General features: G+C 34.1%; 1 protein-coding gene across 1 annotated transcript in view; it reads right to left on the bottom strand.

The window, feature by feature from the left end:
- ACSS3 (acyl-CoA synthetase short chain family member 3) overlaps positions 1–25,242 on the bottom strand; it is a 178,785-nt gene that overhangs the window by 45,927 nt on the left and 107,616 nt on the right. Inside the window, exon 9 of the mRNA XM_004053625.4 lies at positions 11,254–11,357. Within this exon, the coding sequence (XP_004053673.1) occupies positions 11,254–11,357 (104 nt within the window). The remainder of the gene's footprint in view (positions 1–11,253; positions 11,358–25,242) is intronic.

The raw sequence follows: 25,242 nt of genomic DNA, 5'->3' as shown, positions 1-25,242 counted from the left end.
TAGACTGACCTTGATTATTCCTGTGAACCAGTCAGTGATCTCTGACTGCAGCTCAGAAGAAACAACAGAGATGGGTAACGTAAAATTCCAGATTAGTATTCTAATTCTGGGTATATATTGGAATCAGCTAGCATCCCCATAGCAGTTTGGTTCCAACAGTTGCCAAGTTCATAGAAAGCCTTCTTATTTCGTTTACTTGGGATAGTTTTTACTTATTTTGCTATACTATTGTGGAATATATTGCTGTTGTACTCTATGTGGAGGAATACAGGATAAGCTTACTCAATGTCCTCTTAAATTGAACACGTTTTAATCTTTCAGATATCACCTTTTGATGGAATCCAAGAGTTATGAGTGGTCCTCAACACACTGATGCTTTCTGACGAAGCTCCTCTCTAACCTGAATACGAGAGACCCTAATAGGCAGGAATATCATCACCCCATTCAGCCTGAAGAAGTTACAGAAGATGGATTTTAATCTGTCTACAACCCTTAGGATTAGGGTTCTCTTATAAAAGGGAAGGGGAAAATATGTCAGAGGCATTCAAACCAGAGCAACTCCATCTTGAATAGGGGCTGAGTAAAATAATACTGAGACCTACTGGGCTGCTTTCCAAAGTGGTTAGGCATTCTTAGTCACAGGATGAGACAGGAAGTTGGCACAAGATACAGGTCACAAAGACCTTGCTGATAAAACAGCATGAGGTAAAGCAGCTGGCCAAAACTCACCAAAACAAAGATGGTCATGAAATTGACCTCTGGTCATCCTCACTGCTCATTATATGCTAATTATAATGCATTAGCATGCTAAAAGACACTCTCACCAGTGCCATGAGTTTACAAATGCCATGGCAATGTCAGGAAGTTACCCTATATGGTCTAAAAAGGGGAGGGACCCCCACTTCTGGGAACTGCTCACCCCTTTTCTGGAAAACTCATAAAACATCCACCCCTTGTCTAGCATATAATTAAAAATAACCATAAAAATAGCCAACCAGTAGCCATTTGGGCTGCTCTTCCTATGGAGTAGCACTCTTTTATTCCTTTACTTTCCTAATAAACTTGCTTTCACTTTACTCTATGGACTTGCCCTGAATTCAATCTTGTGTGAGGTCCAAGAACCCCCTCTTGGGGTCTGGATCAGGAGCTCTTTCAGGTAACAAATTCATCACTGAATACTGTCTGAGTTGTTTTAGTCAACAATACTTGGAGACTTGGAGCACCAGAATCCCTGGCTGATTTCTGCCTATGATCCACAAAATCATGAGATATGGTTGTTGTTTTAAGCTGCCAGGTTCTGGAGTAATTTTTTTTTTTTTTTTTTTTTTTTTACATAGCAATAAATACTTGGAACATTTCCCATTAAAAATGTTATATAACCTTTTTAAAAAGATTTAGTGCAAGTCTCAAAAAAAAAGTGCATGTAGTTAACAAAAAGCATTCTCCTAGCCTGCAGCTGAAATCAGCCTGTGTGCCTGAGAGTCATTTGTATCAGCAGGACCAACAGTCCAGTCCCTGACATTTTGTGCTTGGGAAATGTTTGCTGACTAGTTAATGCATACTTCTAACATGATTTTAGGCTCCCATGATAAAGATCAGGGGCCTAAAAAAAATAAGTAGCAAATCACAGAATGTAATCCCAAAATGAACCAGAGAGAAAAAAATAGAGGACTCCAGGAAGATAAAAGCTATATGTTACTATTATGATTCCTTTACAACATTTTCTTATTCCAAGTATGATATTCAAAGGACAGTCATTCAATAAGTATTTATTGAATATATTCTATTCACTAAAAGGTATTTCTTCTGGGGAGAAGGGAGTGTTGAGGGTACAAATAACATGCCAAATAGAAATTGCAGCATGTATAAAGGTTCAGAAGTTAGACCATCAAAGGACTGTGAGTTATTCCGCAGAGCAAAGCTTGCGGGAGGCAAGTGTACTTAGGGAGATGATGAGAGACCAAGCGAAAGAAGTAAACAGAGGAATGAAAATCCCATGTTAAGAAATTTGAATATTGTTCCCGGAACAATGGGAGACATGGGGGTTTCGTAAAGGCGATTTGCTCAGAATTGCGTTATAAAAAAATCTCTTCAGTTGCTAACTGGAGCACTAAACTGATGATCCCAACCCAAAGCAATAAATCAGATAGATGTGGATGGTCTGGTGCAGGTGACTGGCAGTGGAAGATAAGACCAAATTTTAATTATACTCAAGATCAAAAGGTCTTGGTGATTGTCTGGATACGGGGCAAAAGCAAGAGGGAAAAGGCCAAGTTAACCCCCTGGGATATGACTCAAAAGTTAAAGAAAACTAGATGTGAACGAGGGTTAAGAGGAAGATGTGGTGGCAAGTTCACAAGTCCAGCTCTATAAATGAGAGCTCCCGCTGCATCTGGCAATCTGCCATTCTGCCTTTACAGTGGTTCCAGAAACTACATTAAAACAATATGGATTTAGAAGTCAGTAGCCCATGCTGCGAGCGGAAGACTTACGAATAAATCAATGCAGCAACCTAGTACTGCTGAATCATATTAATCATAGCATCACGATGGGCATAGAGGCAATTTGTAAAGAAACCATTCTCCCCACCTCTGAATCTTTACAGTGAACTATAAATAACTTGAATAGGTAGCAGAAAGAAAGCAGAAACAGTGAGATGTACACCAGTGAAAGAAAATCAATGTAATCTTTGTGTTCAGGAGATGGTAGGATTTTAGTTTAAAATACTTAATTCAAAGCAACCTATAGGTTGCTTCTTTGTATAGGAAGAAGACCATTAATTCAAGCTATGAGACACTGGTCTTATCCTACTCCCTTATAGCACATTGCCTCTAACCGTGGAGGACTCAATGGAGAAGCCCATAAATAACCCTGTGTTTAACTAGATAAGAAACACTGAGTTAATGAAGGCATGAGATAAAAGCTATGGGGAGAGGACCCAGGACAGCACAGAAGAATGAGAGTTCTGGTTCTAATGTCAACTAGCTAGTTGACTCAAGGAAAGTAAAATCTCTACGGTTACATTTTCTCAAACGTAAGTTCCGCTTTTACAGTCTAAGTTTTTTTGAATCTGAATTATTTACAGGCCAAGATTCTAAAGATGGCCTTTACATTAATGAAGGGCTATTTATAGAAAGGAAAATAAAAATAATATTTTTTGAGTGCTGACTATATGCCAGGAATTCTTCTAGGTTGTTAGTACTTATTTCACTTCACTTAAAGCTTTCAATTAGTCCTGAGGAAACTTAAGATCAAGGATTTGCCCTTGGCTATAGAGTAAGTGGCTGAACTGGGATGTAAAGGCAGTCCTACTGGATTCTGCATCACTTCTTGCTACCCACATTGTTTCTCCAAGGATAATAGCCACCTGCTGTTTTCCAAATTAAAATTCACAACAAAAGAGGGATTGGGAATTGTTTTGTGGGGGCAGTAGGCCCAGTGCAGGGGTTTACATGTATCAGGGGGAATCAAATTTCCAGACAATAAAGTTTGTCAAGGGAAGGTATAGATAACTCTTGCTCTTGTGAAGATCTATAAAAACATGACATATTTTCAACTTTCTAACATGGTTTATACGTGATCCTTGCCCAGAGTAGGAGGAGAATTAGAACAGATATTTCAAAGGCCAAAACAACTTTATGTTATTAATCGATTTCCCAGCGTTTAGTCCGTTGCCAAAGCATTGTCACTGATATAATAATGAGCACAAATAGTGATTCTAAAACACAATTCTACATCTCTGAACTAATTTGTGTAATATATTTTTTTTTAAATGATGTTCTTTTTACATTATAATGCTGTAAAGATGAAATGTCTGATTCAATGAGGGTGTTTGCTTTGGGAATTCATTCTCAGGTGGATTAGCAGTTTGTAAACAGTTATTCACTTTCAGAAAGAGAAAGCCTTATTAAGCATGCCTTACATTTGACAAAAGGTTATTCTTTCCACAAACCAAATTCATGTAGCTTACTTCTAAGCTCCGGCTTTTCAAATTATCAGTAAAAATCACCTACTTTAAACTAATGAAGACTACTCTAAATGAGAAAAAATGCTGTTGCCAGGCAACAATAATGACATAGGGCTTCTTTTCTCTCTCACCAGATGGATGCTGTCACGCCATCTCTAGTTACACGTTGCTGAGATGACACTGTGTCTATATAACTGCTTTTTCCCCCATCACAACTTCTCATGCTAAATTTACCAAAAAATATCTTTTCTATGAATGAAAGAAAAAAAAATAAATGTATTTCTGACCATTAAATTGTGAAAAACAAAGATGTATCAGACAGTAGTTAAGTCATTCATATTACTGAAAGATTATTTGCATTTTACTATTTGAAAGTAGCCTAGGGTATCTCCTGGGTAACCCGGTTCATGGGGTCATGTTTTGCCGGTTCAGTACAACCCAACTCTTTGAGTTCTACAGTTTGCATTTCACACTAGCTCAATCCATTATCTTTGAAACACAGACATGTACTTTAAAGAAACCCTCCCACCACAGTGCAATTTTGATAGACTCAGAAATTACTGAGTAAAATACAGAAGCAGAGAATAACAAGTAGTTAAAAAGCAAAATCCAGAAGGCAGCATTTGATAGCACATGGAAATATTTTGCTCCCTGATCTGCAGACAGAGGAATATTTGCTAACGGCTGTTGGTACCCAAACCACATAAAACAGGTTTTTAAATCAAGATGGAGTCCTCAAGTCACCAAGAATGTACTTTCTTCATTGTCACATCAGCTGTATGGGCCTCTTATGCCTAGGTATGCCTAGGAATGTATTTTGCAGTAAATATACAAGATTTTGGACAGGACACAAGCTAAGTAAATTTGAAGAAAGTCACACACTAACACACAGTTGTGAAACGTTTTAAAAAGTGTAAAAATAACAAGAGGCATAATGTTCTCAATGCTGATTCCAGGGATATAAAATTCCCTATTATAGCCTAAATATAGAGAACTGCAGGCTGACAGATTAAATCCATCTGCAATTCAGTGTATCAACATGGACACATGAAAGAAAAATGTCTGAGAATTCAGGAGGAACAATGGAAGAGGATGATCAAGGAAAAAAAAGTGACTTAGACTTTAATACCTTACCTAGCAAATCCTCAAATCCTAGTTAAGTGTTTTACAATGTGTTTACTTAGGAGGAATGAGACAGGGCTGTAGTTGTGCCTGTAACATTTCCCACAGAGATCTCTGTTATCAAACTCTTAGTAATTATTCTATTTTGTGGTTTTGATTTTTGTAAATAGAATGTATTGCTGTCTTAAACAATTTCTGGGCTAGTGAATCTTCTCCAGATATCCCTAAGAATAAGGATTAAATTCGATCAACCTCGTCAACTTTTGTAGTTAAAAGTCTTGCCTCAGTTGTCTACTGTCAGGAATTCTAACTTGCCAAGCTATGCAAAAATAAGAAATCATAACAAGCAGCCCTGACACATTTTAATAACATAGTATAAGGGTATGTGTACCCTTAGAATCAATAGTTTAGATTTAGGAGCTGGCATGACTGAAGTTTGCAGGAGCCTTTGGGTCCACTTTAACAAAATCCAGAATTATCAGATTATTCCCCAAAGGAGGAAGAGTTAGGCTGTATATAGACTATAGTTACTTCAGAACTGCAGTTACAATTAAAACTGAAGCAGTTCAATCAATTATGGAGTGAAATACTCAGATTACACCAAGATAGAAGAACTCCACAAAGATGGCTCAAGGCAGATAAAGTAAGATCAAACATTTCAATCATCACCAGTGTCTCAGTTCATTAGATGACTACTGTTTTCTCATTGAAATTCCTCCTTAGAGTTTAACAAATTCTGTGAATTATCTAAGAATTTTATTCCTCCATTAAAGTGATGAAACAAACAAACAACAAAATCACCTAGTGCTGCTCAAGTTGGTGGTCATTACTTCATTTCAACTATGTCATCAGTACCTGGACATAAGGACACTTGAAACACTTTCAATATAAGCTCTAGATCTTCTGATGGTAAGTACACAGGTAGTGTCCTGTCAACAGGTAAAAATAATCTGAATTTTGTTGAACTAAACCCTTCACTAAGTTGTCCCTTATAAAAGCCATTGTGGAAGTTGAGTATTCTATCTTTGTAGCTGTCATGAATTAACTGAGTGATAGCAAGAGAAAGAACAAAGCGTTTTTATCTGGGATTAAATAACATTAAACATTGGGACTCCAGGATGTTTTGTTACAATCATTTCTAAACCAATACCATATCTTATAGCAAATAGGAATGAATGAAGGAAATAAGAAATAAAAGAAGGGAGGGAGGGAAGAAGGGTAGAAGAGAGGTAAGGAGGAAAGAAGGGAGGAAGAGAATGAGGGGGGAGGGAGGAAGGGAGGGAAGGAAGGAAGAAGAGGAGGAAGGAAGAAGAGGAGGAAGGAAGAATAGAAAAAATAGATCTACTGTGTTTAGGATTTAATAGTAAGTCTCTGAACTTTAACAAATTTTTTTTGTACTAGCTTATTTACTCATAAAAACAATAATTCCTTTACAGTGATCTTAAATCAGAAGAAAAAAAAATCCCACGAAGGCCACCATGCACTGCACTGACAGTTCTTTTCTTCTAAAATTGTGCTTCCTGTCTGACCTCTATAACAATATAGTGTTTTATTTGGGGATCGTACAGCTGAGGATAAGGAAGTTCTGGCTGTTCATTTCTTTTTTTTTTTTGGCACATGGATTACCATATTTTAATGAAACCATTATCTTTTTGTTTTCCCTTTTTAAATTATGATTGTAAAACCTCTGTTTCCCTATCTCTGGGTAAAACAGAAAATGAAAAATTCAGTCAATAATCCAGATTTTTTAATCTCTTTATGGATGAGTCACTGTGAAGATAATACATCTGGGTGAATGACAATTTGGCTTTTATACAGATTTAGAAACAAATAGAGACAACTCTCCTCTCTAAACTTGACAAGACCAATTTCCTTCATGACAGCATTAAATATTTACATTATTATACTCCAAAGCAAGAGATTCATGCTTCAGTGGTGCTGAACAACAACAATTCTTTATTAAAATGTTCCTATGAGGGGTGGAGGGTGCTAATCTGTTCTTGTATTTTCTACAGATTAGTTCTCAATTTAGATTATTAGATATTATTTGAATCAGATATAAAAGAATGTCTTTTTAATGAAATAAACAGGATGTTAGTCACTAAAATCAGTTGGTACTAATACAAGTTGCACTAGAGTAACAATAACAATGTGTGATGGTTAATTTTAGGTGTCAACTTGACTGAATTAAGAAATACCTAGCAATCTGGTAAAGCATTATGTTTGGCTGTGTCTGTGAAGATGTTTCCAGAAGAGACTAATATGTGAGTCTGAGTGGACAAGATGAGAAGATCTTTCCTCAGTGTGAGTGGGCACCATCCAAGCAGGCAGAACCAGAAAGAACAAGAACAGAGGAAAGGTGAATGTGTGCATCCAACTGCTGAAGTTGGAATACACTCTTCTTCTTCTATCCCTGGACAACAACTCCAGGCTCCCCCATCTTTGGAGTCCAGAACTTATATAAGTGGCCCCCTGAGTTCTCAAGCCTCTGGTCTTAACTACGAGTGACATCATTCGTTGGCTTCCCTCATTCTGGGGCCTCTGGACTTGGACTGAGCCATGCTACCAGAATTCCAGGGTCTCCAGCTTGCAGATGGCCTATTACAGGACTTCTCAGTCTCCGTAATCATGTCAGCCAACCTCTCTAAAAAGTATCCTCTCATATATCTGTATCTATATCTACAAATTCTGTCTCTCTGGAGAACCCTGATTAACAAAACATGGACATATAAATGAACTGACTGCGGAGTCCCTTCTTACAACTCAAGTCACAGGAACTACTTAATTTTTATTCATACGTTTTAGTTACTTAACATATCCGTTACTAATTTCAAATTACACATCACAGTTTCTAAGCAGCTCATTTGTACACATGTATCAGTGTAATCAGAGAGCAAATTCATGAATTATTCATATACATATGAATTTATATGAAAGGCTCATAAAAGTGTGCAAGTATGTAAAAAATATCAACTTCTAAGTCAATAACAAGAAAAAGGGACCCTGTAGAAAACCTGAAATTTGAAATAAAGCAAAGTATTATTTGGTTAAAGCTAACCTTCTCTTAAACATTAACATGTGTTTCCTAGCATACTTCTTGGGGAAATGTACCACCATCTATTTGATATACAAAACCAGGAAACTCATTAATGCACTTGGAATACCAGATGTTTATCTTTTTGTAAGATTTCATAATAACTCATAACATACTTGCCCTTTCACCCAGAATCAAACATCAATTTGATAGCACCTTAGGAAAGAATGGTTGAAATTTTATTTTATTTTTATTTTTATTTATTTATTTATTTATTTTGAGACAGAGTCTCGCTCTATCACCCAGGCTGGAGTGCAGTGATGCGATCTCAGCTCACTGCAAGCTCCACTTCCCAGGTTCATGCCATTCTCCTGCCTCAGCCTCCCGAGTAGTTGGGATTACATGCACCCACTACCACACCTGGCTAATTTGTTTGTATTTTTAGTAGAGGCAGGTTTCACCATGTTGGTCAGGCTGGTCTCGAACTCCTGACCTCGTGATCCGCCCACCTTGCCTTCCCAAACGGCTGGGATTACAGGCTTGAACCACCGCACCCAGCCCTTCAGTATCATTTTATAACTACTTACCACAACATACAACTTTGAAAATGATAAATTGATTTTTTTCTATGCAAATGTATAGAGATCCTAACTAGTTTCCTGTTAGCCAACCTCTGCATCACCTATAATGAAATTATTTTACAAAGCACAAAATAATCTAGTGATCTAGCTACTAGCTACCTATCTACCCATTCAAATATATTTGTGTAGTTTAATAGGACAGAATACCAAACAAAGGCTGTAAAAGCAAACAGGATGAGGACAATGGAAATGGAAAGAATCATTCATTTTATTAGTAAAATCCACATGTTTTCCATGGCAATTAACAGTCACTCCAACCTGATTACAGTGACAGCACACTGACACAATGTAGCTATTAATTCCCTTGGAACAATACATTAAAGAAAAATTGCAAATTCTCATGGAACTGAGTATCCACCAGGGACCTCATATGCTTCTGTCACAGGCTTCAGTGACCTTTTTTGTAAGCCTGAATAAACTAACTACATAAACCCACACAGGCTATTATGTACAAAGGTGTCTATAAGAAAAAGTAAAAGAATTTTATAATTTTATTTGTGAATGTGCTAGTTTTCTTCAGTGAGTTTTGGCACAGTCACCTTGAAGAGGGAAAAACAGAACTTTTCTGCAAGCGTTTGTGTCGGGTCACGTTTGTGTGGAAAGTAGTCCCCCATTTTGAACAGATAAGAGAAATTATCTTAAAGGTGACAAAACATTTTCTAGTTCATGACCAAGAAAATAACTGTTAAAGCTTTCCTGGCTAATTGGGGATACATAAATACTGTAAACATTCTTCTTGCAGATGCAATAATTCTTCACTTGTTTTTATGTATTTCTACACATAGCATTGATTGTTCTCAAAATTCCTTCTTATACTTTGTATTTTCTAAAGAGTTACAAATCTGAGTTTAAATAATTTTCCCCTTAGTAAATAAAACTGGAAGGAATAGAAAGCTTCTTTCTGATTTTTATCTTATGTAAGGAAAGTGTCCTCTGCTCTGATTATTCATTTTATATTTCATATTACAAAGGATGTAGAAAACATTTTTTTCTTTCTTTCTTTCTTTCTTTTTCTTTCTTTCTTTTTTTTTTTTTTTTTTTTTGACAGTCTTGCTCTGTTGCCCAGGCTGGAGTGCAATGATAGGATCTTGGCTCACCGCAACCTCCTCCTCCTGGGTTCAAGCAATTCTCAGCCTCCCGAGTAGCTGAGATTACAGGCACGCTCCATCACGCCTGGCTAATTTTTTGTATTTTAAGTAGAGATGGGGTTTCACCATGTTAGCCAGGCTGGTCTCTAACTCCTGACCTCAAGTGATCTCAAGTGATCTGCCTGTTTTTGCCTCCCAAAGTGCAGGAATTATAGGCGTGAGCCACCGTGCCCAGTCAGAAAACACATTTTTAAAGAACAATATTCAAGGACATAATATAAAAAGTATAATTTGTCAGAATCAGAAATTTCTGAAGTATCAAACACTGCATTTGAGGCTTAGTCATTCAGTTAATCTTTTACATGAAAATCATTTTTACAATCAGAGCTAATTTTTTGCAAAGTAATCTCACTAATTTTTAACCCAAATTTGATATTCTGCCCCAGATGCAGAGAAGGTGAGAATACTGAAAATATGTATATAAAAAGGTTGATCTAATTCATTGAACTAAGTGGGACTAAAATAAAATATGTACATATGAAGGTTGTAGGGCTCCCATGGCTCATAGCTGCTTTCAGTGAGTCAAATTTTTTTAAATCTCTGTACTTTGTGAGGAGGTAAATGGCTTCTAGACAATGTACCCATTCTCATATATATAGCCATCCCTCAAAAGAAGAAGCAGAAAGAGTTATTGTGGTGGTGGTTGTCTGCTTATTCCAAAGTTTATAGTTGATCCATTTAATATGAAAATTTGTTTCCCAGGGAACACTTAGAGGGAGGACTATAGGGAATAAACAAAATAAATTAAATGAACAAATTACATATGTAATGACAATTGTTTTGAAGAAAAATAAATTTCTCTGCCTTTAATGCTAGGCAGAATATATTAGATATTATAGAACAGAAGAAGGTGGCCAGAGAGTCCTATGAGAGGAACAGGGCTTCATAAAAGGACTCTGGGAGCAGCGTGCAGGGTGTATCAAAAAGCAGAGAGAATAGAGATGAGTGATTAGGAAACTTTAAATCAGGACAGAGGATAATGCAGCTGCCAGAGCTCAAAGGCAAGGGGAATACTGAAGGTGGAATGAACCCAGCAGACACTTCAAAGGAAAATCTGAGACTTAGTAACTTACCAGATATAAGAAACAAAGAAGAGAAGATAAAGAGGTCTTTAGTGCTTTATACCTAGGGACCAAGAGAATGGTGGCATCAATGTCACTTACGAAGACATTATTAATAACACAACAATAAAAAAAATTGCTTATTTTTACTGAAACCTGAACCACTCGAATCCTGAGTTTGTGTCTGATCTGCTGGTCGTAGCTCAAAAGTTTCCTCCAATCCTTACAGCTTTTTGGAACATTTCTTTACTATTTATGTACATGCTAGGAAAATGCTCACCAGTTTGCCACCAATGGTCTAAGACAGGTACTCTGAAGACATTTTTGGACCATTCCAGGGTCTCTACATCACATCGTTCTCCGGCCACAAATAATGTTTTGAACCTGAATATGAGACAGTGAATTCAAATTATTCCTGGAAAATAAATCTAAATAATTGTATTTACATTTTAAAAACATTGGTTAACCACACTCATTATGTCAGAGGAATACAGCAATATAACCAATACATCACACTGTATAATGATGAGAGTCATTTCTTGTTTGGGCCCAAATGTAACCAAACATACATCACAGAATCGGAGTGAGGTACTTCCAAAGTAGAATTCACAGCTAGTGCTTTTCAGTTTTTAAAAGAGCAATTGAGTTGATCTCTGTAATCGATCTGCCACGTTCATCTAATGATCAAAGATAAAATATATTTCACCTTGACATTGTCTCTGCTAATTTTAGCTCCAAATTTGATTGCTATATTCTAAGTAAGGATATACACAAAAAATACATACATAAGTATTGGCTAAGGCAGCAAATATTCTTATAAATATGAATTTGTTCCTTCTTGTGAGATCCTATGATAAAGATTACTCTAATTTCGAGTATATATTTTTCCTATTCCAGGGACATATGTAGGAGAAATAGCTGGTAAAGAAGTAAATGCCACTGTGGCCTTGGAAGTCAAAAAGGTTCTTCAATCAAAAGGAATACAAGAGTACTAAAAGATGAAGGAGAATAACCATCTTTGGCAGAAAGCACCGTATCGCAGAATGGAAAAAACGAAATAGGAAAATACAATTGTGTTGACCCCATTAGTGGTTCATTGAGAGCATGGGTGTTTATGGGTTTTTTTTTTTTCATTTTCAAATGCCCTCAGGACCTGTTTATATATATATATATAAAGTGTGTGTGTGTGTGTTCAAAGAGTTAATTCATTTATCATCAAAGTAAAACACAAACAGTTGACAAACAAAAACCTGTCTACTGATCCTGAACAATGTAGTATATTTTACTATTCCCTTAATTTTTCATATCATTTCATAAAGATTCATGGAGATTCAAATACTTCCACTCCTATGTTCCAATAACATTCTGTTTCTGTCTTTGCTATGAACATGTATCTCATTCTAGACTTCTTTTGTTTTTGTCTATTTCCCACACTGCACTATGAGCTCCTTAGGAACATGTATCTTTATAACCCCAAGACCAATCAAAGTACATGAAATTTTTAGGTATTTAAATATTTCTAGATGCTTAGAATGATAAAGTACAGAGGTGGGGAGTTAGCAAAATTAACACCAGTTTGACTTATTCTTCTAAGTGAAAGAAGAGTCATGTTGGTTTCTTAGAGTGTGGAAATTGAGAAAAAAAGAACAGTGCCCTGAGGAGAGCAAAATTCTGGAATTACTAATCTAGGATATTTTCAGTGCACAACATAAATGTGAAAAGACTTGAGAACAGCCAGTTGTTTTTTATGGACTCAATCAGTGACCTGGGAGGCTAAGCGGGGGTAGCACATATTGGGGTGTGATACAAGGGATGGGAAATCGATGCTGGAAAAGCTGTCTGTAAACTCTAGACTAGGTGGGAATTATAGGAAGGCAAGGCAGTAATAACCAGAATAAAAGAAAAATGCAAGGAAAAATAGTGAGGTAAATGACTAGAAGTCACATAAGAAAAAGTTTGATGAAAATGAAGGCAAGGTGAGAAAAATAGGGTGTCATTGTAGACAGAAGGCAATTTCAAACTTACAGATCTTGAAAACGTGTCTGTTCTGAAGGATGATAGTGTTTATGGTAGCTGACAAGGTCTAACAGTGAAAGACACAGAGGGAAAGAGGAGTATTTTCATAGAAGGATTCTCTTCAAGATAGTATTAAAAATCACTCAAGTATCATAGCAGTGGAGAGTAAAAAGAAAGTCTGTGACTTGTTGATTAAAGAGGCTAAAGGAGGTCTGAAGAGTGGGGAGAAGGTATTACAAAGAGATAGCATGAACTTCAGCAGAAGATGGGCCACAAAACAGAAAATTCTCAAGTTCTCACGTTACCAATTTTATTTTAACATCTTCCCCAACTTTTATAGATAATCTTGGCCCTGAAGGTGCATTTGACCGCAGTAGTGAGAAAAAAGTAACAGTTTAATTATTCTACAGAAAATAGAGGTTTTAAACAGTGATTGAAAATACACAATAATTAATTTCTGAGTATAAATGAATCACTGATAAATGATGTCTATATGTGAAGTGCAATCACCTAGAATTATTCATGGTAATTTTCATCTATAGAAGATGATACCTTCAAATCTATAAGGGTGTCAAAAAGTTTTAGTTAAATTGTGATAAAACATCCAATGTGCTGTTACTAATCCACATTCGTTTTCTGAGAAAATTTTTAAAAAATCTGCTAATATAAAGATATTCAGAGAATAAAATTATCTTATTACATTTTATTTTCTGTAATAATGTAGTTGGAGCCATGAGGATGAACTAAATTGGTGATATAGTTAGGATATCTGTTCCCTCCAAATCTCATGTTGAAATGTGACCCCCCAGTGTTGAAGGTGGGGCCTAGTGGAAAGGCTTCATGTCCTCCCCATGGTAATAAGTGAGTTCTCACTTACTCTACTTATTCGCATGATAGCTGGTTTAAAGAGCCAGGCACCTCCTCTCCTCCCTCTTGCTTCCTCTCTCGCTATGTGAGATGCCTGCTCTCCTTGAGCCTTCCACCATGATTGTAGGCTTTCTGAGGGCACACAAGAAGCAGATGTGGCATCGTGCTTCCTGTACAGTCTGCAGACCCATGAGCCGAAATAAATCTCTTTTCTATATAAATTATCCAGCCTCAGGTATTCCTTTACAACAATGCAAAATGGGCTAATACAATTGGCATGGTCCAATGGAAATATAATGTGAGCTACAAATCCAAAAAATATATCTAGTTTAAAATTTTCTAGTAGCCACATTCAGAGAAAAAAAAGAATAAGGTCAAATTAGCTCTAATAATATATTTTATTAAAATACATATATCCAAAATGTTATTATTTCAACATGCAATGAATATAAAAATTACTGGTGAGACATCTTCCAGTCTTTTTTAAATACCAAATCTCAAATTGGACTTCCCACATTTCAAGAGCTCAATAGCCACGTGAGGGTATTTCAAGAGTTCAATAACCACATGAGGCCAGAGGCTACCATATGGGACAGTGTAGAGGTAGATCATGACTTTCTGAAGAAACAACAGAATTCTTACACTGGCCTGGATGAAGAAAAATTTTAATTTAATACTACATACTCAATTCCTGCTCAAATCATTATGCTAATAATTTATTCTGACATGGATCTTTATGCATGTACATGTGCGGGTATGCAAGTGTCACGGAATGCAGCTAAGACAATCTATTACTTAATGTTTTATAAGTAAACTGTTATCTGAACAGATTTCCAAAATTTAGAGTATGATTGGTTTCATAATTAGGCATCGTTATAGGACTTCACATAATGGTACAATCCACTGTCAAAAATAACATTTGAGTAGCTGCCCACTGGTATATTTCTCAACTGCATATTCAAAATTATCTAGGAGCAGTTCTTTAGCACAATAAATGCCAAAGGTAAAATTTGCATGTCCTGATATAGACACAGAAGCATCATTTTAAATTTCAGATAAGAGAATAACCTATTACTAGTCATCGTTAAGAAATTATTTGAATAACTTTTGTGAGTACCCTCTAACAGTATGCAATGCTGCTAGGGGAATCTTTAAAGCTTTGAAAACAAGGAAGGGGCACAAAAAGTAAGGAAGAAAATGGGAGAGCAAGGAAGAGAATGAATAAGAGACAGAGACTAGGAAAAAAAAACCACACAATTTTTTTTGACAAATTACATATCCATTTTCAATTTGAGATAAAATTTAAGTAATCAAATGTATATATTTATAATTTGAGATTAAAATTTGATGATCAAAAATGACCTCATCTGAGGGAATTGTTACAGCAGAATGAAAAAAATATTTAAGCATTAAATTATTAAAAGTAGGTTAAAGTATAACAAAGATTAGTGTAAAGTTTTAATGTTTAAAATGAGGTTGATATACCTATAAATTTAAATGCTATGTAAAAACAAGACAAAATAAAAAACATAAAGGCCATAATGTTGGTAATCCTGGACTGAAAAGTAGGGCCATGTTTTTAATTATATGTTATTCAAACACTTTTCTGATATTTTAGAAAACTCCTATGATGAAAGACATCATACATTTAGATAACACATTAAAATTTTTAAAATGATAGGTTTGGCTGATCCCAGCAGTGTAGGCAAAGAGTAACCAAAATGAATAATTTTACAGGTCTTAATATCACATTTCCAATGCCTGTTAAGCCATAAATTAGTTTAAAGAAATCTAGATGGTTCAAATGCCCATGTCTTTGGCTTATATATGAAACTAGAGATCGAGAACTTCAAAAACATTCACTATTAAAAACGTGATGTACAACATTGTCAACTAAAAAATTAAAATACAGATTTTTAGCAAACCAAGGGACACCTGATATCTTGATATTACCAGCATTTTTGCAAGTTGTAATTTTTTTGACTATCCCCCAGTCTCTACCACATAAACTACAATTAATCTAAGTAAGTGATTATAATAATAAACCATGCATTAGCATTGAGCTCTTATCTGATGGCAAATTTCACTATTATGTATTTTAAAACTTAGTATTTATTACTATGTTTTTGCAGTATATTCCTATTGCTTTTGTTCCTAAACTTGTTTACTGTTCTTTTTAATATCATTATTATAGCAATCGTCATGCTGGCACTAATAAATTGAAAGGTACAATATTCCACAATGGATGATAAAAGTGATTTTGTCTCTGAAAGTCAGAAAAATCCCTTCCATTTCCATTAAAATCACTTTACTATTTATTGAATGCAAAGGAAAAATTGTGAGATCATTAGTGGTTTAGAAAAATGTCAAAGTCTTTACGGATGACTTCTTTCCCTAAATAAGCTAGAAACTATCCATTTATTTTTGTATTAAAATTCCTCAAACTATCAAAAAGTTATTGTTATTTTATCAATTACAGACTGCTAATTGTATAATACTAATGAACATAAACAGAATACAAATCTAAATAAAATTTAGGAATAAGATATAATTAATGAAACAATATATCATAAATATTTAATCAAATATAATTTAACTCTCAATTCCTTTTAGTAAACAAAACTACACTAAGTGATTTGCCCTTTTTGTAACCATGATAATAATTGAAACAACAAATCTTAGTATAAATCTATATTTTGTAGTTATCTTAGGCATCAGGTATCTTCTTATTGTTTCAAGAAGTATAGTGGTTTGTAAAAAAAAAAAAAAAATAGTAACCTTTTCAACAGCTAAATTCCTCATTAATGACCTTGACATTATTTTATTAATAATACAAAGGAATAAATGCCTACAGTGGAAAATTCAAAAATATATTTTGTGTAAATATACATTTTACAAAAGTTAAAATTAGACATTTTTGTAGAGTAATTTGGGCCCTCTGGATGGTAAATTTACCTAAGTTAATTATATATGTTCTAGATCTGACTGTACAATATAGTAGCTACTAGCCACATGTGGCCATTTAAAATTTAAATTAGCTAAAATTTAAAAAAAACTTACAATATAAATTTCTCAGTAATACTAACCCAATTCAAGAGTTTAATAATCACATGTGCCTATCATATTGTAGAGATTAGTTTATTGGAGAATGCTGTCATAGATTATTATTGACTATTAAATGTGTAGATAATTTCTGATGATGGTAACACATGGAAAGATTTATCTACTTTAAAATCTATAATACTATAAACTAAACAAAATAATAATATTCAGAATAGAAAAAAAGGAGAGGAGAGAAAATGAATGGGCATGAGACCTATGCACCTTTCCCTAATTTTATATAAAATTGAACACAAGACTAAAATGAAGCTGAAAATTAAGCAAAAGGGAAATGGAAAAATGATAATGTTGTCAAATTAATTTTGGTCCAAAATAGAGATGAATAAAAAGCTAAAGACAAATCTGATGAAGAATTTTCAGGGAATAAAGTGAGGGCAAAAAAATAAAAAATAAAAGTGAATATTTCCTTCAAGGTGCATAAACTACCAAACAAGCAAAAATTACTCTTCACTTGTGCCAACAGATGTTAAATAAAAACAGATTATTTCAGTGATGCCTCGTCGACTTCTGGTTCACATGACAGATTATCATTATTTTTTGCCATCAATATACCTGTGGTTATCTTCCTTTTCCCTACATTCAATTTTCTTCTATTTGCTCCCCGTTAGAATTCACTTTTAAAATGTAAAGACGCTAGTGTTAATATTACACATGTATTTGACTCTTCTGTGAATGGCTGACTAGCATTTTGCCCAACAATTTCTCATCTCTTTCTCATCTGTCTCTCTCTCCCTTTTTCAAGTACAACCCTCTATCTCTCTCTTTTTCTCAAGTACAACCAAACAAGCTGGAAAAAATATAAAAATTAAATACCTTTTGAATACATCAGAGAACTCAAAGGCAATAGCACGTAAGGCATCAAAAGGCCAAAAAGAAAAATGTAGAGAGACGTAAAACTGATTGTCTTACTGTTTTCCTTCTTGGGACACTTGCTAATTGGAAACAGTAATTGAAGAGCTGAGAAACTGAACAAAAACTATGTGGCTGACTGACAGGCGTTGAAACTAAATGGTAAATCCAGTCATAATAATTTCTTGGGAAAGGAAAATCGAAGATAAAAATTCACAATGGAAAAAAGGTGACATAAAACACCCAGGTATTCAGTTTGCACACCTGAAGAGGTATAGCTAATAATGGAGGTAAACTGGAAAGAAACCAACCCTCTCAAATATTGGAGTCTAGCTTCAAGTCAGCTCCCTTCCTAATTGACTAGAAGTGATCTTCCCTTAAGACAATTGCCTGTCAGAATAAGAATCACTCTGTGGGGATATTAAAACGTCTGGTATCTCAATATAGCTATTTTCTTTTTTCTTTCTGTTTTTTGTTTGTTTGTTTGTTTGTTTGTTTTTTTCCTGAGATGGAGTCTTGCTCTGTCGCCCGGGCTGCAGTGCAAGAGCACGATCTCGGCTTACTATAACCTTGCCTCCCAGATTCAAGCCATTCTCCTGCCTCAGACTCCCGAGTAGCTGGGATTACAGGCAACCGCCACCATGTCTGGCTAATTTTTTGTATTTTTAGTAGAGATGGGGTTTCACTATGTTGGCCAGTCTGGTCTCGAACTCCTGACCTCGTGATCCACCCGCCTCAGCCTCCCAAAGTGCTGGGATTACAGGCACGAGCCACCGCACCCGGCCAAAATAGCTATTTTCTTATAACAGTGATATAATGGAAGACAAGACCATATGATTAAACTCTCAAAAGAAAAAAGAGACATTAGAAAGACACACATAAAATCAGTTATTTTTGCTATAGACTTAAATATAACTCGGATGAATATGTTCAGGAAATATACGTAGAATATTAGCAGAGAACTGGAAATTATAATAAAGAATCAAATGAAAATATTTAAACTGAAAAATGTTTAGGAATTATAAACTCAATGAAAGTTTAGATACAACTAGAGGTTACAATAAAATCATCTAACTGCAACTGTGAAAAAAAAGCAGAAAAATCATCAAACAGAGCCTATGAAATATAGGTGATATGGTAAAAAGTTCTAACATATGTGTCATTAAAGTATCAAAGTTTAAGAAGGGAAAATAAAGTAGAAGTATTTGAAGAGATGGAAAATTCTGAAAATAAGTGAAAGATATCAAGCCACAGATTTAAGAAGCAGTCTGCATCACAGGAAATTGAATTCATAACTTAAAAACCTTCCCATAATGTCACTTCTGGCCCAGAGAGTTTTGTTTGATTTTTAAATACTTCAAAACATTTAAATAAAATTAATTGTACATAAAATCTTCCAGATAATAGTGGGGAAAAAGACTTCCATGCCCACTTTATGAGACGAGCAAAAACCTGAAACCAAAACCAGTAAGAGTATAAGAAAGGAAAATAAGAGATCAATCTTGACTAAAAATCTAGATTTTAAAGAAATCTCCAAAAATAGAAAGGAAGAGGGGGATAACAGGTGGAGCATAGAAGATTTTTAGGGCAGGTAAAACCATGCTATAATGATGGATACATGTCACAATACTTTTCTTAAACTTCATAGAATGTTCAATACCAAGAATGAAAATATATTTAAATTATGGATTCTGGATGATAATGAAGTATCAATACAGGTTCATCAATTTTAAAGGAGATATAGCCGTAATGTGAGATGTTCATAGTAGGGGAGGCTGTGCATGTATGAAAACATAAGTTATATAGAAGCTCTGAACTTTCCACAAGATTTTGCTGTGATCTAAAATTGCTCTAAAAACAAGGTCTACCAAAAAAAAAAAATCTTCAACAAAATGTCAGCAAATTAAATTCAGCTATATTTAAAAAGCATAACATATTAACCAAGTTGTATTTATTTCAAGATTGTAAGAATTATTTGACACTTAAAAAAATCAGTCACTATAATTCACCACATTAACTCCTAATACAATAAGAGGGGGAAAAGTCACATGGTCATCAGAAGATGAAGAAAAAACATAGATAAAATCCCAAACACCAAAAATAGAAACTTTGTTAATTTAATAGCTTTTCTCCAAACAAATAATACATTAATAACAAAAAATGCTAAAATCATTTTCCTTAATAATGAATATTGAAAGCTTTCTTCCTGATAATCTGGATGAGACAAAAATGAGCTTTACCACCAATTCTATTAAATACTTTACTGGAGGATCCTACGAATAAAGTAAGAAAAAGAAATAAATGGCATAAAAGAAGAAATAAAATTGATACTTTTCTCAAACTACATGACTCTGTACATAATACAATCATACATATATACATTAAAACTACTACAATTAGTAAGTGACCTAGGGAAGAACTTCAGAAAGTAGGTCATTATACAAAAACAGTTACATGTTGTTATATCAGGACCAAACAATGCAAATGTAAACAATACCATTGACCATAGCATAAAAATAAAATTTCTTAAATATAAAAATATATGCAATATTTTCACACAGTAAGCCAAAAATCATTAATGAGAGAAATTAAAGTCCTAAATAAACAAAGAGATATACTTGTTAACATGGACTTTTTCACTGTATCAATCTGTAAACTCAATGTAAAGTCTCTCTCTCTATCTCTATGTTTTTGTGTTTGAAACTGCTAGGCTGATACTAAAATCTGTTCAGAAATAAAACGAGCCAAGAATATTCAAAACAAATTTGAAAAAGAATAAGCTTGATATATTAATAGTAGATAAAGATCTGTTATAAATCTATAGTGATAAAGACAATGTAAGAGTAATGTGAATACAAACAAGTAGGCTGATGGAACAGAATAGAATCAAGAAGCAAATGAGGTATTTGTAGGCACTGTCATGACAAAAGTGTTGCCGCACAGCAGTGAGAAAAGGACGGCCATTTAAATAAATCGAAATTGATCAAATGGATATACATAAGGAAAAAAATAAAACTCAGCGTCTTACTTCATGTCATACATACAAATCTATTCCAGATAGATTATAGTTGTAAGTATGAAAGGTAAAATGAACAATAAAATTTCTAGAAAATGAAATACAGGAAAAACACCTATGTCTTAAATAAGACTTGAAAAGCAGTAATCAAAAAGAAAACTATTGATAAGAAGGCACATCTTTTTATCAGAAGTCACCACTGTGATGGTAAAAGGAAAATTTAAGTCAGAAGTTGGAGAAGATTGTTTATAATACATATAAGTCAGTAAAGGACTTGGATCCAAAATAAAGTATGAAAAACTACAAATTAACAAGAAAGAGAAAATAAAATTTGCAAAAGACTTGAATAAGCCTGCTATAAAAGAGGACCTTCCAATGGCCAAAAAATTATTAAAAGGTGATCAACCTCATTCAACCTCATTAACAACTTTGACATGAAAATTAAATGATAATGAGATATCACTACATGACAATCAGAATGGCTAGAATTTAAAATACTGAAAATATCATGTTCTGGTGAAGACATGGAAACTCTAGAACAATCACACACTGCAAGTGAGTGTGTAAATTGGTGAATAACCTTGGAAAACTGGTTGACATACTCTGTAATGTAACCATTATACCTTAGTTATATATGCTCAACAGCAATATATGTGTATGGACACCAAAAAGACATGTATTATTAATGCTGCAACCGTATAAGAGTCAAAAAATTAGAAACAATCAAAAAAGAATTCAACTGCTGATCTGATAGAGAATAGAATGGTGGTTGCCAGCAGCCAGGTTGGAGGGGGAGAGGGTAGTTGGGAGGTATTGGCCAAAGGCTACAATATTTCAGTTAAATAGGGGGAATAACTCCAAGATGATTTGGGAATAACATGATGACTAAAGTTAATATATTCTTTTTGAAAAATGCTAGGAGAATAAATGTAAAGTGTTCTCACCACAAAAAATGGTAACTTTGTGAGGTAATGCATGTGTTAATTAGCTAGGTTTAGTCCTTCCACAATGTATCTATACTTTGGAATTGAACATCATGTTGTACAGAGTAAATGTATGACTGTATCTGCCAACTTAAAAAATAAAAGTAAAAATTATTTCAACAGCAAAATAGGTAAATAAACTGAAATACTCATGAAGAGTGATCTAACAGCAATCAAAATGCAAGAACCACTTTGACGCGCAAACTTATGGATGAAGCTCAAGGCATTAAGTAAATGAAAGAAGCCAGGTATCAAAGAATACATTCTGTATGATTCCATTTATATCAAGTTCAAAAAAACAAGCAAAACTAATATACGGTGATACAGGTCAGGATAAGGCATATTTTTGGGAAGCCAAGAGATAATGGTTGGGAAAGGACAAAAGGGAGGGCTTCTGCAATGCAGGATATGTGCTATTTCTTGATCTGGATGTGTTCAATGGATATGTTCACTTTGTAATAATTATAACTTTTAAAATTCTGATTTATGTTCTTTTCTGTATATATACCTCAATAAAAGTTAAAATATAAATGTATGCATAGTTCCCTATTAAATTACTTCTACCTCATATGAAATATTTTTTAAAGTAATGACATAAACTTGAAACCATAAATATTATTTTGATATAATATATGAAAATTCTCATATTCCTAAGGCTAGATCAGTTTCATTATTTACTAACCTATCAGAGATATATATCATCTTTAAATTTTTAGGTTTGTTCAACAACAACACTTTTCAATATCTTTTATCAAGCATATCACAGAAGAGACACTCTGAATATCTCTAAATTCAAAAAAATACTAAATAAAAAAGTATAAGTTTTTTTAGCCAGTGAATATAATTTACTTCCCTTTAGAGGTATCCTATTCTCAAATTTGCTTAGCAATAATGTCATCCTTCTAATTTGCTTTCCTGCTTTCTACATCATAAGAGGATTTAAAATCATTCCAGATTTGGGCACATTCATATTTATGTAGCCTCAGGCTTACCTGCGTAACCTTGAGTCATACATACACGAATAAGATAGCAACCGTTTCTCTGCTATCAGCCTCAACTTGCTTTCTCAATTTAATAAAAAACTTCCTCCTAAACTAAAATTTTTATTCTAAGCGCCAGAGGGATAAAAATATACTCAAACAACCCTTGTTGCTTTAAAATATAGGAAACAGATAGAGGTAATGCTTTTTTAACTTGTATAAATTATAATTTTTTTATTTTTTCACAAAATGGGTTTATATTATTTACTTGTCTGATTTGACAACTGTTGTGGTAATTGGTAGCTATATGAAAAAAATGATTTAGTAATAATGAGAGCCGGATATTTGAAATGCTTATATGCAGCTCCACCACAAACTCAAAGACAGCCAGACATACAGGCATTGTCATTTTATCATTCTAACCGGAGTATTAGCTCTGAATATGAGCTCATATTTGTGCAGTAGATAAGACATAGGTATCTCTAAGAGCTTTTAGAAATAAATATTGGTAACTTTATGAAGAAATTAAGTTTTTGCTTGTACATTTTCTTGTTTAATTTTAATAATGGTGGTTGCTAAAGTTGGAAAGTTATATGTTGTACACTAGATCTCCAGACTTGTTCATCCTACATACCTGCTGCTTTGTATCCTCTGATCTGTTCATCTGAATATCTGTTCATTTCCCCTTTCTTCCAATCCTGGTAACCATGGTTTTCTTCTGTATATCTGTATTTTTGATTTTTTTTGTTGTTGTTTTAAAGTTTAACATATAAATGAGATGATGTAATATTTTTCTGTGTCTGACCTATTTAACAACGTAGTGTCTCCAGCTTCATCTATGTTGTGGCAACTGGCAACATCTCATTCTTTTTTAGAACGAAATGGTATTCCATTGTATATATGTACCACAGTTTCTTTATCCATTTGTTTATTAACAGACACAGGTTGTTTCTATCCCTTTGCTATTGTGAATGATGCCACAATGAACATGGGAATGCAAATATGTTTATGAGGTGGTGACTTCATTTCCTTTGAGTATATACCCAGAAGACGGATTGCTGGATCATATGGTAGTTCTATTTTTAATTTCTTTAGAAACCTCCATACTGTTTTCCAAAATGGCTGTAACAATCTACATTCTCAAGAACAGAGTATAAGAGTTTCCTTTACTCTACACATTTGTCAACATTTGTTATCTTTTGCTTTTTGATAATAGCCATCTAATGGATATGAGGTGATATCCCATAGTGGTTTTCATTTGCATTACCCTGATAATTAATGATGTTGAACACCTTTCCATATGCATGCTGGCTATTTTTATGCCTTCTTTGGAGAAATGTGTTTCCAGGTATTTTGCCCATTTTTTTATCAGGTTTAGTTTTTCCACGATTGAACTGTATGAGTTCTTTATAAAATTTTGGATATTAACCCTTTATCAGATATATGAGTTGTGAATATCTTTCCCACTTCATAGGCAGCTGTTTCATTTTGTTAGCTGTTTCCTTTGCTGTGCAGAGCTTGTTAGTTTCATGTAATTCTATTTATTCATTTTTGCTTTTGTGGCCTGAGCATTTGATATGAAATACAGAAAACCATTGCCAAGTCCAACAGCCAGAAACATTTCCCTCATGTTCTCTTCTAGAAGTTTTATTATTTCTGGTCTTATACTTAGGTCTTTTATCCATTTTGAGTTGATTTTTGTATACAATGTAGGTTAAGGATCCAATTTCCTTCTTTTATATGTGGAAACCCAGTTTTACCAACACCATTTATTAAAGTGACTATTTTTCCCTATTGTGTCTTCCTGGTGTGCTTGTCAAGACTTAGTTGACCATATACGTTTGGATCTATTTCTGGGGTCTCTGTCCTGTGCCACACTGATTTATGTTTCTGTTTTTATGCCAGTAAGCTACTGTTTTGATTACTATAGCTTTGTAATATACTTCTAAATCAGGAAGTGTGATGCCTCCAACTTTGTTGTTCTTTCTCAGAATAGCTATGCCTACTTGGGGTCTTTTATGTTTTCATACAAATTTTAGGATAATTTTACTATTTCTGTGAAGAATGCCATTGGGATTTTGACAGGGATTGCATTGAATCTGTGTATTGCTCTTGATAGTATGGATATTTTAATAATATTAAATCCTCCAATCCACGAGCAATGGGCTATCTTTCCACTTATTTGTGTTTTCTTCAATTTCTTTCATCAATATTTTATAGTTTTAATGTAAAGTTTTACCATACCAATATAGTTTTCCACCTCCTTGGTTAAAATTATTCCAAAGTATTTTATTTTTTCAATGTTATTGTATATGGGGTTTTTCTTTATTTCTTTTCAGTTAGATCATTATTTGTGTAGAAAAATGCCACTGATTTTTGTATGCTGATTTTGTATTCTGCAATTTAGTGATTTCATTTATTAGTAATAACGTTTTTGT

This window comes from Gorilla gorilla, chromosome 10 (assembly GCF_029281585.2).
Source record: "Gorilla gorilla gorilla isolate KB3781 chromosome 10, NHGRI_mGorGor1-v2.1_pri, whole genome shotgun sequence".
NCBI classification, from domain to species: domain Eukaryota; kingdom Metazoa; phylum Chordata; class Mammalia; order Primates; family Hominidae; genus Gorilla; species Gorilla gorilla.
The sequence above is the reverse complement of the archived record's forward strand: the minus strand, read 5'-3'. Positions and strand labels throughout refer to the sequence as shown.